This window comes from Colletotrichum paranaense (assembly GCF_030867605.1).
Source record: "Colletotrichum paranaense strain IMI 384185 chromosome Unknown Scaffold_2.1, whole genome shotgun sequence".
Lineage (NCBI taxonomy): Eukaryota > Fungi > Ascomycota > Sordariomycetes > Glomerellales > Glomerellaceae > Colletotrichum > Colletotrichum paranaense.
Window position 1 is genome coordinate 867,232 of NW_026848960.1, and position 19,360 is coordinate 886,591.

The 19,360-nt window shown below is 28.0% G+C and overlaps 3 protein-coding genes across 3 annotated transcripts; 1 reads left to right on the forward strand and 2 right to left on the reverse strand.

The window, feature by feature from the left end:
- Window positions 1–65: 65 nt before the first annotated feature.
- Window positions 66–1,172, forward strand: CPAR01_02170 (uncharacterized protein; the record flags this gene model as incomplete). Its single annotated transcript, XM_060486458.1, has 1 exon — window positions 66–1,172. The coding sequence occupies one exon, from the start codon at window positions 66–68 to the stop codon at window positions 1,170–1,172; it is 1,107 nt and encodes a 368-aa protein (XP_060353786.1).
- Window positions 1,173–1,421: 249 nt separating this feature from the next.
- On the reverse strand, window positions 1,422–3,518 carry CPAR01_02171 (modin; the record flags this gene model as incomplete). The annotated part of the gene is made up of 2 exons (XM_060486459.1): window positions 1,422–2,350; window positions 2,411–3,518. The coding sequence occupies 2 exons, from the start codon at window positions 3,516–3,518 to the stop codon at window positions 1,422–1,424; spliced, it is 2,037 nt and encodes a 678-aa protein (XP_060353787.1).
- Window positions 3,519–4,787: 1,269 nt separating this feature from the next.
- CPAR01_02172 (choline dehydrogenase) lies at window positions 4,788–5,052 on the reverse strand (the record flags this gene model as incomplete). Its single annotated transcript, XM_060486460.1, has 2 exons — window positions 4,788–4,820; window positions 4,909–5,052. 2 exons carry the CDS (start codon window positions 5,050–5,052, stop codon window positions 4,788–4,790), a joined length of 177 nt encoding a protein of 58 aa, XP_060353788.1.
- Window positions 5,053–19,360: the final 14,308 nt, after the last annotated feature.

Consider the following 19,360-nt stretch of genomic DNA (forward strand, 5'->3'; position numbering starts at 1 on the left):
AGCAATTTCAGGAAGAAGACTATTCTGCAGTATTGATACCCAAACCCAAGAAAACACTTAGCAAAATGCCGACCGAGTTCATCAGCGTAACTTTCCCCAACGCCTCAACGGAGATCAACCCGATCCCTGGTGCTGGCGTTGATCCCGAGTTCCTAGTCCGCTACGCTAAGAACTTGGACGACTACGGCTTCAACTACACACTCGTTCCTTACGGCTCAAACTCATTTGATCCCTTCACAATTGGTGCGACCATCGCAGCGGTCACCAAGAACGTCAGCGTCATCATCGCCTTGCGGCCAAACACCCTCTACCCCACCGTTGCCGCGAAGGCCCTGGCAACACTCGACCAACTCAGCAAGGGCCGTGTCGTCGTGCACTTCATTGCCGGTGGAAGCGATGCAGAGCAAGCCAAGGAGGGTGATTTCCTTTCCAAGGACGAGCGTTATGGCCGCCTTGAGGACTACATCAAGATTCTCCGCCGAGCGTGGGAATCACCGGAGCCCTTCAGCTGGGAGAGCAAGTACTACACCTTCAAAGACTTTCACAGCAGCGTCCGCCCGACAAAGGGCACAATTCCTGTTTCCGTTGGCGGTTCATCCCCTGAGGCCTACCGTATTGGTGGTTCCCTCGCCGACATTTTCGGACTGTGGGGTGAGCCGTTGAAGGAGACAAAGGAACAGATTGACCGCATCTACGCCGAGGCCGAGAAGGCCGGCCGCAAGGACCGGCCCCGCATCTGGGTTACCTTCCGTCCCATCATCGCCGAGACGGAGGAGCTTGCATGGGCCAAGGCACACCGCACGCTCGATGCGCTCAAGGGAAACATTTCTGCCGGACAGGGCAAGCCTGGTCAGAACGGACCCGAGCCTCAGAATGTCGGCTCGCAGCGTCTGCTTGACATCGCTAAGAAGGGCGAGGTTCAGGACCGGGCGTTGTGGTACCCCACCGTCACTGCGACTAACGCTCGCGGAGCCTCTACGGCACTGGTAGGATCTCCCAAGACCATCAACGACTCCATTTTGGACTATGTCGATCTTGGCGCTGAGTTGATTTCTATCCGTGGATATGACAACCTCAACGATGCTATTGACTATGGTCGCTATATTCTGCCTGCGGTCCGCGAGGAGTTGAAGAAGCGTGAGAACGGCACCAATGGCACGAATGGGGCTTAGATACTTGATAATTAGCGCTTGTGTAATTTCTATGGTCGCGTGTATATCCTTTTAGGCAAGCGAAGCCATATTAATAGGTAGCCAGTCCTGAAAGTAGATGAAAATTACATGGGACATCAGAGATGATAAACCCAGAAGGAGCCATGAAGTGTAGTGAACAGGATCAGTCAAGAAATGTACAGTTTCATTATTGAGACATTTTCCCATTCCATCGTAATTCGTGTTATACTTCATGACCACATCCCAACCCTATGTGATGTAAACCGGCAGACGGCTTCCAAATATCTCGCTCTTCTCAACTTGGATATCCTTACCATGGAAATCATGCAGAAGCAACCAGCATACCATGCGGAAGACAAGCATGCACCACACATCATTGATTTGCTGTTGCTGGTCATGGGCGATCACCTCTGTGGAAGCATCAGAGATGATCGATCTAGCTCCACGCTCTTTACGAGCTTTATCAACCCGCAGCTGTTTGCAAACAACATCAATGACCCGCTTGCGCACCGAGAGAAGGTAAATTTCGGCTAGAACACCATGCCTCTCGCTCGAAGACGCGGAATCCAGCTTCTGAAGGAGCGATATCTCCTTCTCGATATCCTCGTTCTCCTCTCGCGTCCTCAAGATAGGGGATGCTCCTGGAACAACAAGGTCGTGTCTTGAGTCCCTCTTTGACCGAGCTTGATCTCCTGTAGTGACCACAACCGTCTTGTATTCCCCTTCTTTGTCGTTCAAAAGACGCAAGATTTCTTGCAGGTGCACGCGGAGCACGTTTTGGACAAGGTTTATCCTCTCTTGATTCTGAAGGAATTCGTCGCATTTCGAAATGGCCGAATGCAAAGCCATGACGAGGTCATTGGAGTAGATTCTTTCCTCGGTGTTGTTTGTTCGTCTCAGAATCGCTTCCGGGCCGTCACGAGATTCGAGCTCTTCGAACTTGTCTTCAATTTTGCCGGCTTCTTTGAGAATCACGCTAATTCGAGATCCTTCTGTACTTCTGAGCATTGGTTCTGTTGCTGCCGACTCACCCACTATGTGGACGTAGTCGCTGAGGAAAGTCCTCAGTGAAAATGACTTCCGGTCCCAATGCCAAATGGTTGGGTTGGGAAGCATGCGGAAAGCCGTGCCGGGGATCTGTAGGACGGCACCCACCATGCCTAGGATCTCAAAAGCAACTAAAACGTAACAGTCAGTATTCGAATCTCGTGAATATAATGATTCTTGGCAAGATTTACTCGGGAAGAGGTGGATGTGTCTTGTATCTGGAGTAGACTTTCGGAAATGCCGGACAGTGTTAGTGTTGCAACCGATCACCACTAGAGTCTCTGCAATGGCCGACATGCTGCCAAGCTGTAGCGTTCCGATATCCTTTGGTTCGTCAGCGTACTTGTAGTTGTCGTTGTTCTGCTGGCGGAAAATCGTCGGACAATAACCAAAGCAGAGCTCCTTGACCTTATTGTTCGGCACTACCCTGTTCTCGTGAAACCAAGTCGGACCAGTCTTCTCGAATGTAAACACAACACCGAGATCGTCGACGTCGTAGCCGGTGATGCTGAAACCATTGCCCTGCCCTCGGTAACGGTCTTCATTTCGGTTAAACTCTTTCCAATGAACGCCTAACATTGCCGCCATTTCCACCAGATGTGAGATCGTTGTCGTTGCGTAAGGTTTCTTCATGTTGTCTGGCATACTATCCCAAGACTTCTTCTTCCTCTGCATGCCAACGGTAAGAGTGTAGGGTACCGTGGTGCTGGCCTGGGTCGGGTGACACGGTGTCTGGGCTTCCCATTGAGGGTTGTATCCGAAATACTCCTTGTCTTGCCACGTTCGAGACTCCCTCTCCATACGCTGAATAGCCATGAGCAGACTCGTCCAGTTTGCGAGCTCGTTGTCGGCGGTGTGGATAGCTTGGCGCGTCATCCCAGCCCTCAAAGTTTTGGAGTGCTTGTCGTACTCTTCCTGGTCCCAGGTATACGTCTTCTTGTAACTATCTGTCGTTCCGGTCATGTAGGTAATCTCCTTGTCGTCGTGCACGCCGAGGGGTCCCCGCGGGTTCGTCGGCGGCGCAACGAATATGACGGGAACTTCAAATTCCACCTCAAAGCGGAACTCGTACCATTTGAATCGTCGTCGTGTGAACCTCGCCCAATCTCCCATGACTTTTGGAGTGCATGATGAGTAGCCTGTCGCCGACGCGTAGTATTGCTGGAGGGCCTGGAAAATCGCAATGATGAAGGCGAGAACTGAAATGACCAATGCCACAACCGCTACGATCAACTCAACTTGGTTGTCATTATTGTCACTGTCGCTGCCGGATGAGGTTGTGGGATCAGATGACGACATCTTGGCGAGATCCCTCAACTTGGATGCAGGCAGTTGACGTTGCTCCTCTAGGCACTCGGAACGATTGTGAAAAGGGACATTGAGCCCCCAAGATACAAATACAGTGAGTATAGTGACTAAAACTCTCTTGAAATATTGAAGGAGAAAGAGATTAGCAGAGAGCCTGATTTATCAAGGGCTTTCTCCAGTGCTGGCAGCCAGCCTGATCCGAGCATGGCTGAGACAAAATGCAGTTCAGCTAGGCAGCCAAAATCAGCCCCTGCGCAGGAGCAAGTATCACGTGTAACCCCTGCAGTTCTCCATAATGGAACAAGTGCAACAAATGATTCAAATTGTCTTGGGAGACCGGGGCCGTAAGGCTTTCCCGCTCGCTGGAGCGTGCTGGTCATATGAACTGCTAGCGGATATGCTAGTGCTGAAAGTTGTTGGCATCTCATTCGATCATCTGTGCCAAGTTATAGCTAGACTAAGGTTCGCCCCGACGCCATCTACCAGTCTAGTGGAATTAGCAAAGCAGGCCCGGAACCCTATCGCTTCATCCCAAGATTTAGTTACACCTCGAAAGGAAAACAAAAAGAAACCGGGAGCCATTCCCCAATACCAGGACTTTGAATGCTCAACATTGGAACAGCAGGTCTGGAAGACTTGTTCCAGCAACTCAGCCCCGGAGTAAGCACTAGACACAACGGCCAGCTGGCTGAAGTCATCGTCCCAGCTGGTTGGTTAAGACGGTCGATGAGGGGCCTCAGTTCCCTGTTCGCAAGAATCGGTAGTGGTCATCATTGGTTCGAGTAGCACATCCTTGCGGCGGGACATGCTGACATGCAGAAGACGGCACCGCTATTCCGGCCCAGCCCTCTGGTGCACACATGATTTTCCATTTCCCATCCCTCCCCTGTCTGCCGTCCCTCTGTCCGTAACTCTCACAGGCCATGAACGGCTGTGCCTGTAATCATTTTCTGAGAAATGATCATGGCGAGAATTCGAGGCACTCGAGAGTAATTTACCAATCAGATTTCCCAGGTGAAAGTGGGCGAGCACCTCCTGAAATACGACGTTTCTAGCGATAGGCAGGGTTGACAAGTCATTGCAAATGTAACAGCAGGTTGCACCAGTCACAGAAGTAAAACAAACTCTCTGCGCCGCCGAACCCAGGGAATTTGAGTGAGTAGAGGAGCTATCAGCCAATGAATATCTCGATAAGACAGTTGTCCAAACTCCCCTCGTCTATTCCTTCGTCTTCAAGTAATCAATCTTTCACCACGCTCATCAAGAATATTGCTGTAAAATAGCATCCGCTGCCTGTGTAAGAGAAGTCAGTCAGCACTAAAGTCACTGCACTAGTCTCGCACACATTCGAGCCATCTCATGCGTAGGGGCGCAATTTTACCTTTTCAGCGATTGCATTGACCGTCGCCTGGTTATGCGCCGATGGAAGTAAAGGCATGATACTAGCATCGACTACCCTCAAGCCATCGATCCCATGCACATCAAGGTTGGAATCCACGACACCACCAAGTGGCCTGGGAAGCATAGCGCAGGTCCCAGTATAGTGATACTCTGTAGCGCTGACTCCTTCAACGAATTCCAAAATGTCAGAGTCGCTCAGGGCAATGACCCAAGGCAGCGTTTCCGTTGCTCCAAGAGCTTGGACTTGCTGCGTGGCCAGGAGTTTCGGTTGACCGTAGTGACTCAACCTCCATTTGCCCGTCGTAAGAGTAGGAGAGACAGCGAGGTTCAATGACTGGGGGCGCGAAGGGGTCGATGAGGTTGATTCCAATAGCCTAACGGCTTGAGGGGTGCATCAAGATATGTCGGATTAGAAGTCTAATTCGACCCCGGCGTACAGTAGCAGCGCAGGGGCCAATTACGGCCCCTACTTACGATTATCATAGCCTGCCTAACCTATAGTTAAAACCTCCTTTTTATACTTATATAGAAATTTATATAGTTTAATTAATCTCTTTGTTAACCTATAATTCGAACTAATTACTTTATAATAAGGATATTAATACTAATTAATAATTAAATTTTATTATTATAAATTAGTAAGATATCTTATTATATAAAAAAGATAACTTCTTAATATTATATAAAATAAGAGATTTATATTAATTAACTTTATAAAAATAAATAAAAAAGAGGTAATTTTTAAATACCGTACGGAATTAAATAATTATAGCCCTTTATTATTTACGAAAAGTTAATATTTATTACGTTAAACTATATTAATTAATAAAACTACTTAAATAACTATTCTTTTACCGTCGCTTTAAATAGCTTTTTTATTAAATAACTTTTTTATAATTAGCCCATAATTAAAAATTAACTAGCTAAATTAGTAAAAGAAATTCTTTATATAATAACTATCTGTTTAATTAATTAATATAATAAGTAAGCTTGAAATATAATATAAAAAAATATTATAAGATTTAAAAAAAATTTTTTTAATTATAATATAAGCTATTTAATAAGTATAATAACTACTTATATAAGAGTTATAAAATTAAAGAATTTATAATATATAAAAAGGTTTATTATTATAAAAATTTTATAAATCTAATTTTAAAATCCGTAATTTAAATAGCCTCTTCGTAACCCCCTTAATTACTTCTTAAGTATTTTATAAAAATATAATTAAGAGGACGGTTTAATAAAAAAAAGGGGATTTAAAAATCTTAATAGTTTCGAGCTATAAATATTATAAATATTAAAAATTAATATAAAAAAAGAAACGGTTAGCTTAAAAAATAAAAAAAGTCGCTAGTTTAAAAAATAAATAAATAACTTCTTACTAAAATTTAAAAAAAAAAAATTTTTTTAAAAAGCTATTAAAAAGCTCTTTTTTATATTGTTAACTCTTAGTATAAAATTATTAATTTTAAAACATTAACTAAGTAATAAAAAGAATTACTAGCGAATAATAATTACTAAATTAGTATAATTAGCTTATAAAAAAGACTACTTAAAAAACTATAAAATAGGGTACTAAGAAGCTATAAAAAAAAGATTTTTAAAATATTTAGCCCTAGTTAGTATAAATAAAAGTCGTAGTAAGTATTTTTAATAACTTTATTAACTTTACGATTTTATAAAAAAAAGGGCTTAACTTTACTAATTATATTTATTTATTTATATAGCTCTTTTTGAAACTACTTAGTATTTATTTTTAATTATTATTATAAAATATTATTTTAAAAAAAGTAAGTTAAAAAAGAGAATAATTTAAAAATTACGAAGAGTATAAGGCTTATAAAACTAAAAATATATAAAAATAATAAAAATTAGTAACTAATAAAAATCTTAAAATTAAATATTTTATTTTTTTATAATAATATAAATATTTACCGCTATTATTAAAAAAAGAACTATTAAAACCTATTTTTTTATATTAAATAAAAAGGGGGTTTTTAAAAAAAACGATAGCTAGTAATCTAAAAAAATAGTAATAATTATTAAAAATAATAAAAACGAGAGTAATAATAAAATAATAAAAAGAAGCGGGAATTACTTAAACCTTAATAAATTCGTTAAGTAGTAAAAGTACGGGTTTATTATAATTAACGTATAAATTAAATACATCCTTATTAAAATTAAATATATTAATAACTATTAATATAAATATAAACTAGAGTATAACCCTTAGTAAGTTAAAAAAAAAAAAAAAAAAAAGAAACCCGATTTTAAATAAAATCCTAATCCCTTATAAATAAGTAAATATTAACTTAGATTATTAAAGAACGTAAATATATAAAATCGTAAATTAACTTAATAACAAGTAAATTAATATAATATTAATTTATTTAATTAAAGTTTATAAAAAAAAAAGGCTATAGGGGTAACCCCTATTTTATAAAATCGTAAACGACTTTAATTATTAACTAAATAAATAGTTCGTAAGTATAAGCTTAAGAATTATAAAAGTAGTTAATAAATTCTTTTATAAACGAGGGGTACTATTAGCGTAATTATAATTATAAAAACCTTATAAAATCTTAATAATAACGATTATAAAAAAAGAATTTATATTATAAACTTAAGTATAAGTTAATAAGGTATATAATTATTTTAACGAATCTAAAAAAAGGGTAAACGACTTAGATTTCTTTTTTATAATTACTAATAATAATCTATTATTATAAAAGGATATATAAAAATAAAATATAATATTAAAAATAGAATAATTAATAATTTTATTTATTTTAATTTATAGCTCGTCGCTACTATTAATATAAAATTTAATACTAATTAGCTAATAAAAAAAGAAATAAACTACTTAAAATTATTAATAATACGTAATAATATAGAGATTATATATAAATACTAAAAATATAATAATAAATATAAAGTAATTTATAAATTTTAAAAAAATCTTCTTAAGAAAGAAATTATACTTTAAAAAGAAATACGAGGTTTTATAAAAAACCTTAATAATATTTTATAATTATTATAAAAAAGTCGGGATTAAAAAATACTAATACTATTTAATAATTAATATCGTATTCGTAAATAAAGCCTTTAATTATTATTATAAAGTAATATATAATTTCGATTAAAACGACTTTTTTAATATTATTAACGCAATCCGAAGCTACTTCGAGACTTATAATAAGAATTTAGAGCTCTTATTTAAATTATAAACGATTTTTTTTATATTTATAGCTAAGATAATAAAAAGTAAATTATAAATAAAAATCTTTAAAAAGCTTATTAATTAAATTAATAAGCTAGTAAAAACTTAATTAAATAAAAGGATTAACGAGTAGAAAGTAAAATATTTTTATATTATAATTTAACGTATATTAAACATAAAAATAACCCTATATTAAATACCCGAAAATTACGAAACGCTTTATTTAAAACTAAGATTTAGTTTTAATATTAAAGCGAGAATACCGTATTAAACTTACTTCTAAGTATATAACGGCCCTTATTAATAATATTAAGTTAATTAAATATATAATAAAAAAGGAAAAGAAGCTAAGTATAGTAATCGTTAATAAAGAGGCTTAGATTTATTAAATAAGTAAAAATTTAACTCGCGAGTAGGGTAATAAAAAAATAGTATTTTATTTATAAAAAAAAAATATTAATTAAGTAACTATTTTAAAAAAAAGTATATTAAATTATATAAATAATATAAAAAATTAAGAGTAATAAATAGTAAAACTAGCCTTTATTAATTTAACTAATTCTTTATTATATATAAGGGCAGATCTGGGGGTATAGAACTTAGTAAAAGTAGCTAATTTAATAATTTAAAATACCCGTACTTTATAAGAAATTTGAAAAATAAAAAAGACCTTACCCCTTATATTAATAAATTAAATTATAATAAAGTTAATAATATTAACTACTCTTTTTTTATATTATTAGCTTTAAGAGGATATATAAAGCTAAATAAATAAAAAGTAATAAAAGCTCTTAATAAGTAGGCTTTTATTTATAAATAATAAAGGAAGGTCTTTTAAATAATAAATATAGAGGTAAATAAAAGGATAAATTTAATAATATAAAATTTTATTTTCTTAATATAAAAAAAAAACTAATACCTCTCTTAACGTTTAAAAAATAATAATATAATACTAAGTAATTTTAAAAATAACTAGAGGGGTCTTTTTTATACTACTTAAATTATTTAAATACTAAGCTTGTATAAGTATTTTATAGGAGCGAAAAATATAGCCTAAATAATTTCTATAAAATTATCCTAAATATTAAAATATCGTAATAATTAATAAAAAGAAAAGGGTAATTCTAAGCGCTATAAAAAATTATATTAATAACGCTTAATACGTTAACGGTAGGTATTATAAAAATTAGTTTCGGCCTAAGTAAAGAAATCGTTACCCTAAGTATAAGAAAAAAATAGAGACGTACTTTAAACTAATAACTTTTTATATTTTACTTATTAATACCTTATTTTTTTTATATTTAAAAAATATAAATTAGTTAGGTATTATATTTAATAATATAAGAAATAAAATCTCTAGTAATAAGTATTTTAAAATAATTAAACGACGATAGGGGTATACGTTTATAAAGCTTATTAATAATATAAAGTTAATTAATTACTTAACGGAAAATAAGCTCCGATAACTATATTAAAAATTTAGTTATTTATTAACTACGAGGCTATATAGCTTTTTAAAATAATTAAGTAATAAGGATATTAAAATAGGGGCGTTAGAATAGTTAATAAAAATATATTATTAATACTAAATAAATACATAGAGCTTATTATTACGGCTAGCTAGTTATAATAAGTATATTAATAAAAGTTAAGGTAGCGAATACTAAATAAATAGTATCGTAATTATAAATAGCTTCCCTAAAGCTATATTTATAAGTCGTAAAGTAAGTAAGGCTTCGGTAATTAATTATAATCTTATTAAAAGAGGTTCTTAATAAAGATAGCTAAAAATAATTATAAAATTTAGTACTAAGTTAATTATTAAAAAAGCTATAAGAAGTCTATTTTTAAGCTTAGCTTAAATTTATATTATATATAAGTCTCGTTTTCTAAATATATCTTTTATAACGTTCTTATTTACTATTATCTAACTATTTACTAAACGGTCGTTTGTCCTATTTATTTATAATTATCCATCCTATTTATTTACGGGCTTCCGTTTTTTATTTTATTATATAATCGTAGTTACGTAACTTATTTATAGTTCTTCCGTTTTAAGAGGAGTTACTCTAAGTCCGCACTTTTATATATATAGTATAGTAGCTACCGTAAGTCCTATAGGGCGGGACCTTAGCCTTATTATATATATTAAGTCGTAATATTAGCTCCTTTTTTTAAAAGTTTAGTTTTCTAAACTTATAAATAGGTCGTCTATTCCTAAGTTAAGGAATCGTTAAGTATTTTTTTAAAATATATTAATACGATATTAGGTCGAATTAAAAAATCGAAATCTCTAATAGCTACGTCTCGTTATAAATTATTATATATTATTCGTTTTTTTAATAAAAGTATAAAAATAATACCTTATTTAAATTATCGCTCACAAGGGGTCCGTTATTTAGTTCTTTTTAATTCTAAAATTTATAAAATATATTATTATTTAAATATTTCGTACGATACGTTTACTAATACTATTTATATTTATAAATATTACGTTTTTATTTATTAAGTCTAGCTAACTAGGTATAATTAGTTAATTAATAACGGAGTTTGATTATTTTAATTATAAAAAAGAAGCGGAAAAGTCGTAGTTTTAGAAAAGGGTTACGGAGTTATAAAAAAAGGCCGAGGCTTATTAATAAGCTTAGGCTAAGTTAAATAAGTTATTATTTAAGTTAGAGCGTCTTTGTTTTTAAAAGCAAATAGTATTTAAAAAGAATCGAATTATATTAAAAGAGTTTCTTAAGGGTTTTAAAAATACTTCCTTAGTAGCCCGTAAAGTATAAGCTAATAATATTTTTAAGATTATTAATTAAAATACCGTAATAGCTAGGAGTTCTAAGTTTAATTTTAATTTTAATACTCCTTAAGAAGCTATTAAGAGTTCTAGAAGTTCGTAATAAGTTCTTATATATTTTTTTTATATCCGTAGTTTTTTTATTTAATAAGGAATTTTCGTATTTTATTCTTAACTCTATAATTAATAATTCGTTCGACTTCGTACTCTAATTAGTTTAGTTTAATAATAATATAATCTTCTATATATAAGCCTCTTAGTATAGGTTCGAGTAATAAAATATAAAAAACGGGATAATATCGTATCGTATCTAGTAGTCTTAATTCGTAATTAACTAATAAGACTTTTTTAATAATTTCGAAAAGTCTAAGCTTTTTATAATTTAATTTATTACTTAGTTATTTCGTTTTAATATTATAGTAAAGGAGGTAGGTACTATCCCCCTTTTTTAAAAATAGTCCTCTAATCCTTAATCTATCCGCGTTCTTTTTTATATATTATTATATAAATTTGAGGTTTAATAAGGTTTATTTATAAATCTTTTTAAGTTTATTTACGTTTATTATAACTTTTATAGTTTATAGTCCTTATTGTATTTCTTTATATATAGTTAGCTAAAATTTATAATTAAGATAAAACGAGGATTCTTTTGTATTTTTACTAATTATATTATTATATACGAACTAAGCTATTAGTAAAAGTATTACTTAGTTATCTTAGTCGTAGTTTATATAATAATAAAGGTATATTTTGAGAATTTAGTTAATTTTTTTTATTTATCTATTAGTTTATAAATAAAATAATATTAATAGTTTATAGTTTATACTAAGTTACGAAATTAGAGATTTCTAAAACTTTAAAATAAATAGCTTATCTCTATTAAAAATAATTTCTTTTAATAAGCTATAGTTCGAAAATATAACCTTAGTAAATATATATACTAAGTCTTTTATAGTACTTAATTCCTTATAAAAAATAAAATATGCGAACTTAGTAAGTCGGTCGACTATAACTAAAATACTATCGTATTATACTTTAGTAAATAGTTCCCTAAACTTTAATAATTTAATAATAAAGTCCTATATAATTAAATACTATATTTCTATTAGTAATTATAATAGTTATAACTTATTATAAGGCTTATACGGGCTATTCTTATTTTTTTTATAGGTCGCGTAGTCCTTAATTACTTTTATAATTTTAGTATATATAGCGAATTTATTATAGTATTAATAAATCCGTTTTTATATTTTTATAACTTTTTAATAACCGTATACTAATATACTATAAATTTCTATAATAAGTTTAGGGGTTATTTTTTTAATCGGGCTAGTATTAATCCTTTTAGCTATTATAAAAAGCTTCGTAATTAGTATAAAGTTACTATCCTTCTTTTATTTAAAAATAATTTATATTTTTTTAGGGACTGCGACTTTGTAATTAGGTCTTTTACTAAGAGCGTCTACCCTATTATTTTTTAAACCTTTTTAATAAATAATTTAGAAATTATATTTAAATAAGAATTCGCTCTATTTAACTTATCGTTTATTTAGATTTTTATTTATTATAAAGTTTATAAAGTTCTTATAGTTTATATAAACTATAACTTCGTACTTAGTTCTAAATAACTATAGTCTCTATTTTTAAAATACTTTGATAATTACTATTAGTTCTTTATTATAAATTTACTAATTTAATTCTATTTTATAAAATACTTTAGAGTAAAAGTAATAGGAGTAAAACTTTCCTTACTTATTTCGTTATCCTAGGACTACTCTTATAACGAAGTCTAAGGTATCGGTCTTAATTTTAAAAAGTTTCTAAAAGTTTAGGATTATAATAACTAGTTCGGAAATAACTATATTTTTAATTTTAATAAATACTTCTTTATACTTAAGGTCTTAAATAAATAGGTTATCCTTTTATATTAAATTATTAAAAAGTCTAAGTATACTAATATAGTTTTTAAAGAATCGTCGATAGAAGTTAATAAATCCTAAGAATTTTTATACGTCCTTAACGTTCTGTAATATAGGCTAGTCCCTAATTACTTTTATTTTTAATACTTATATATAAATTTATCTTAGTATAATAGTATATTTAAGAAAGTTTACTTTTTATATATAGAACTCGTATTTAAAAAGTTCGGTATATAGTTTAGTATTTTAAAGCTTCTAAAATACTATATAAATATACTTTTTATATATTTCGAAGTTAGGGAAAAAAATAAGAATATTATTAATATAGATAATAATAAAAATATCGATATATTCCTAGAGTACGTAGTTAATTATTATTTAAAAAGTTATTAGAGTATTAGTAAGTCTAAAGGGTATAACGAAGTATTCGAAGAGTCCTCTATAAGTTCAGAATACCGTTTTTTATTTATTTCCTTCTTTAATTCGAATTTAGTTAAATACTTTTTTAAGACTTATAGTAATAAACTAGTTAGCTCCGTAAAATAGATCTCTAAGCTTAGTAATAAGTAATAAGGGATAATAATTCTTTTTTATAATTTTGTTAAGTCTCTTATAATTAATAATAAGTCTTAATTTTCCGCCCTTTTTTAATATAAAAAATAAGGGGAATCTTACGGGAGAATTCGATAGTTAAATATATTCTTTCTCGAGTTTTTTATTAATATATTTATTAAAATACTTTTATTCTTCTTAGTTTATTAAGTATATTAAGTAGAACCTAGGTTATATTCTTTTTTTAAATTCGATTTTTATATCCTAATTATTATATTTTAATAATTTTATTTTTTTAGGTTTTATAAATAGTTTTATATATATTCAGTACTCTTTAAGTATAGTTTAGAATCGTTACGATCCTCGATTATTAGTACCGTATATAAACTTTTTAGAGCTTTTTATTATTTTAATAAAAGCTATATATCGTATTTATTCTCGTTTTTTAGGAGTTATTAAAAATCCGTTTAAACTCTTTTTTTTCTTAAGTCGTTTAGTAACTAGATTTTCTTAAAGGACTTAGCTAGTAATCTAATCTATTTATAAGTTATACTTTCGTAACTACGAGATCCTTAGGATAATATTAATATCTCCGATCTCTATAATATTATATTATAGTTATTCTTATTAATTATTAATATATATTAAGAAGTATACGGTCTCCTAATTAATATATTCGTAATTATAATTAACTCGTTCTCTTTTTACTATTTATAATTAATATAAGTTATCTTTTTATACTTATAGTAAGTTAAGTTTATTTACTATTTTTAATAAAATATAAGTTTCTTATGTACCGCTATTAATAATAGTATTTAATTTTTATTTATAAATATCGAGGTTAACTTATAAGTATACGTCGTTACGTTATTTAGTTATATATAAGAACTTTTTTTTTATTTTTACTTTTCGTTATTTTTTTGTAATTAGCTTTTTTAGTTTTTTATTATTTACTTCTTTAGGTAGTTCTTTTATTTATATCTTTTTTATTATTCTCTCTATACCTTAGCTTTTTTAATATAATAGATTTAATATTAGTTATATTTATAATCTTCCTATTTTATATATTTGTTATTAAGGTACTTTATAAAAAAGCTAAGATCTGGGCTAAATATTATTTTATTATTATTATTAAAGCTTAGTAATATTTAACTAAGTAACTAGTCTTTTATATAAATATCCTTAATAAGTTTATTATTACGTTTTTATAAATAGAAACGGCTATTTTATTTATATACGAGGTACTAGAAATATTTATTATCTAAGTACTTTACCTAAAACAATTCCTTATAAAAAAGATCTTTAGGGTTAAGTAAAGAGTAGTTTCTATTTATATAGGGGTTATTATGACCTTCTTACGTTCTTTAGTTTTATAGAACTAAATAGTTTAGTTATCCTTAAATAAATAAATATATTTATACTATAATTTATTATCGTCCTTTTTAAAACTAATATTATTAATACTAAGTAGTATTTTATAATCGATCTCTATCTAAGTACGTCGTCGGGCGACGTTATAAAGTTCGTCCGAATTATAAAATAATTTTATTTTATTAAAATAAAAAGAGCTAGTTCCTATTTTAATATCTTCTTCTTTCTTAAGGTTAAAATTAATTTTTTTTTTTATAACTTTAAAATTAAAAGTTAGTTTTTTAATTATTTCGATTTTATTTTTATATAAGAGTTCTTTGAGCTATTTTTTAACTTTATAAATAAATTTTTTATTAGTATTTACCTATCGTATTATATAAATAGACTTAGTTAGGATTTAGTCCGAATCGAGTTCTTTTTTAGACTTAATAAATTATTTTTAGTTTATATAGTTTCGTCGTATTATATTAACGAGGTTATTTATAATTTCTTTAATATTAGGTCCTCTTTTTTTAAATTTAAAAAGTTACTTTTTTATATTAGCTAGGAATCTTTACTTAATTCGTCCTTTAAAAAAGTAAAGTATATCCCTCGTAATAAGGTCCGTTTTAGCTTTTTCTTTTATATTTTTATAAATTTAAAAGAGTATAATAATATATTTAATATTATTTTCTTTAAGAGTATAGGGTTAGTAAGCGGGTATTTCTTTTTTTTTTTATTATTATTACTAAGGTCTTAATAAATAGTATAGTATCGTATTTAGATTGTTTTATATTTTTAGGTTATTTTAGGTACTATCTTATTTATTTTTTACTATTTTAATAGATAAGATAGTTATTATCGTAGTAAGCTATTTATAAGAGTTATTTATAGGGGACTTTTTTATTTATAATACTAGCTCGCTTTTTTAGAATAAGTTAGTATTAAATATACTTAGGTTATTAGTAGTTTTTAGTTATATATCTTAGCTTATTATAGTTATAATATTTAAAGTCCTTTTTTTAGCGAGGTTATTTTTTTTTAATAACGTTAAGGTTTATTAGTTTGCTATAATACCCTATTATAATAGTCGTTAGTCTATACTTACGTTTATTATTAAGTTTAGCTTAGTTATTTTAAGTATTTTATCTTTTTTATTTAAAACGTCGCTTATAGAGTTAATTATTAATCTTAATTATTATATTAATATAATTATAAAGCTTATCTAGTCGTTCTTATTAAGAGAGGTTATCCTTAACTTCTTTTTTTAGGCCGTAATAAAAAGCTATTATAAGTACCTTATTACCTTAATTAAGTTTAAAAATAATTTATTTAAATTTAAATACGTACTTACTAATTAACCCCTTTTATATAAAAGTTATAAGCCTTTGCTTAGTAATTCGTTTTTTATTGAGGTTACTAAAAGTTTCTTTAAGTCTTTTTTTAAACTTATTATAATTATTAAAGATCTTTTTAATATTTACTTTTTAGATCTTATGTTTATTTTTAAAATAATTTTTTATAAAAGGTTTAAACTAGGCGAGGGCGTCCTTTTTAAAAAAGGATACTATATAATAAACCTTATTTATTTTAGTAATAAAAAAAAATTCGTAATAGTATAAGTAGGCCCTAGTTTAAATAAGAAATCCTTAAAGTATATTTAAGGACCTATCGTAAAGTTCCGGTTTAGAGTACTTAGCTTTAAGTACTAAAAAAGGTTGGGGTACTAAGAACTAAGTATAGAGCTACTTATTTTTATTTTTAAATTTAAGTATTATATCGTATAACTATTATATAATAAGTATAACTACTTAGGTAGGCTACGTAATATTATTATTACTAACGGTCGATATATTTATACTATTTAGTTAGTTTTTTATAGAATAAACTTATTAAATAGGAGTAATTAAAGTATTATAACTAACTAGTTATAATAAGTATATTAATAAAAGTTAAAGCGGTAAATACTAAATAAATAGTATCGTAGTTATAAATAGCTTCCCTAAAATTATATTTATAAGTTATAAAATAAGTAAGGCTTTGGTAATTAATTATAGTCTTATTAAAAGAGGTTCTTAATAAGAATAGCTAAAAATAATTATAAAATCTAGTACTAAGTTAATTATTAAAAAAGCTATAAGAAGTCTATCCTTAAGCCCAGCTTAAGTCTATATTATATATAAATTTCGTTTTTTAAATATATTTTTTATAACGTTCTTATTTATTATTATTTAACTATTTATTAAACGGTCGTCCGTCTTACTTATTTATAATCGTCTATCTTATTTATTTACGGGCTTCTGTTCTTTATCTTATTATATAATTATAGTTATATAATTTATTTATAGTTCTTCTATTCCGAGAGGAGTTACCTTAAATCCGTACTTTTATATATATAATATAGTAGCTGCTATAGGTCCCGTGGGGCGGGACCCTAGCCTTATTATATATATCGGGTCGTAATACTTATGTAAATTTAAATTTAAATTACGTAATAAGCTTAACTTTAATTAGGAGATCGTTATTAATATTTTTTATTTAAATAGTTAACCGGTTTTATATATAATTAACGAGGTTATATTATTCTAAATAAGGTAATCTTTATAAAATTTATAAATAAAAATAATATAAATAGCTTTATAAAAAAGCTAAATTAATATATATTAAGGACTACTAAATAGTATTAAAACCGACGCTAATACTAATTTTAAATTAATAAAATTTAAAAAAAAATATAACGGCTTATAGTATATAGTTAAAAATCGTACTTATTAAAGTATATTATAGTATTAAAAAAATAAAAAGGGTATATTAATAATTAAAAAAAGTATTTAAAATTATTAAAAAAGAAAATCCCGATTTTAATAATAACGAATATTTCTAAACGGTATTTAAATATTATAACGATATTATAGGGCTTAATAAGCTTATATTAACGCTTTTAGTATTTAGAATATATTTAAAAACGACTTTAGCCTTATTATCATTACTAAACGTAAGTTAACGAGCCTAAGTAGTTAAAAAAGTAATACGAACGCTATATAAAATAAATATAAAAAAGTAAATTAACGAAGTAATTATTACGTATAATAGGCCCGATATAGGAATTAATTTAAATATATAAATATAATACGAAATTATTTAATAATAAGCTAAGCTATATAAATTAATTTTAATTAACGAGCGCTCTTATATAGTTACGAAAGATTAAGACTAACTATTTAAAATATTAATTATAGTAATTAAACTATATTATAAGGATCTTAGCGAAGTAATTTTTAATTTATAAAAAAAAAAAGAGCTAAGAGAAAATATATAACCCGTAATAAAAACTTAAAATATTATTCTTAATAAAATCGTCGTAATAATATTAATAAATAATAAAAAAGAGGAAATTATTAAAAGAGTATTAATATTATTAACGAGACGTCGTAGAAAATTATAATAATAAGTATAAATATAGCAATTTATTATTAATAACGAGGTAATTAATACTTTTTATATAATAAAAAAAAAGCTAATTTCGAGCTAATAATTAAACTATATAAAAAAAGCGTAATTATAACTATTAAAAAACTATATAAAGGATTAGATTTTATTAAAATAGATATTTTACGTAATTAAAGGGTCTATCGATTTATCTTTTATAATTTAAAAAAGTATATAAACCTTTATATATTTAAATTATAAATAGTTCATAAAATTAAAAAAAAAAAACACCTTAATTATATAAAAAATCTAAGTACGTAATTTAGGGGTACGGCGACGTTAAAAAAGTAACGCTACTTATATAATTACTTATAATATAGCGTTATAGCTAATAATTAATAATAATATTAATAATATTATTATAAAAAAAGGGATATAAAATTTAGAGCTATAATATTACTTAGGCTTATAAAAAAAATCCTAGCTTATTTACTAAAAGAAATAGTTAGTAAGTACTTAAAAAGTACGATTATTAAAGTACTTAAACTATTATATAAGCTTATAAAATCGGGTACTTATTAATAAGCTACTTATTATAATTTTTATATTAATTAATTATTAATAGCTATATTTATATACGACCCGTACTTATTAATTTCTAAGTATATAAATAATTAATTTAAAATTATTAAAATATAAACTAATAATATATTAGGCCTATTTAATATTAATTTTATAAAAAAAAAGAATAAAAAGCTTTAAAAAGCGGGCTTTGTAATAAAATTAAAAAAGGTCCTTATAATAAATAATTTATTAATATTTAATAATAGGATTTTTATAATTAAAAAAAAACCGTTATTTTTTAATAAAAAGAATAGGGCGAGAAGATTAGTTATATTAATCTAAACATAGTTAATATTAAAAAATAATATAAAATAGAGCTTATATAAGGAGTATATATTATAAATATATATTAACTTAAGGTAATTTTTAACTATACTAAAGTAGTATAAGCTATAAAACTAAATAAATAAAACGTCGAGGTACTTAATAAATAGCTTAAGTAATAATAATCGAATTTTAAATAAGGTCTCGTTTATTACCTAATTAACCTCGTAGTTAATAAGTTTTACATTTTTATAAATAGCTTATTTATAAATAA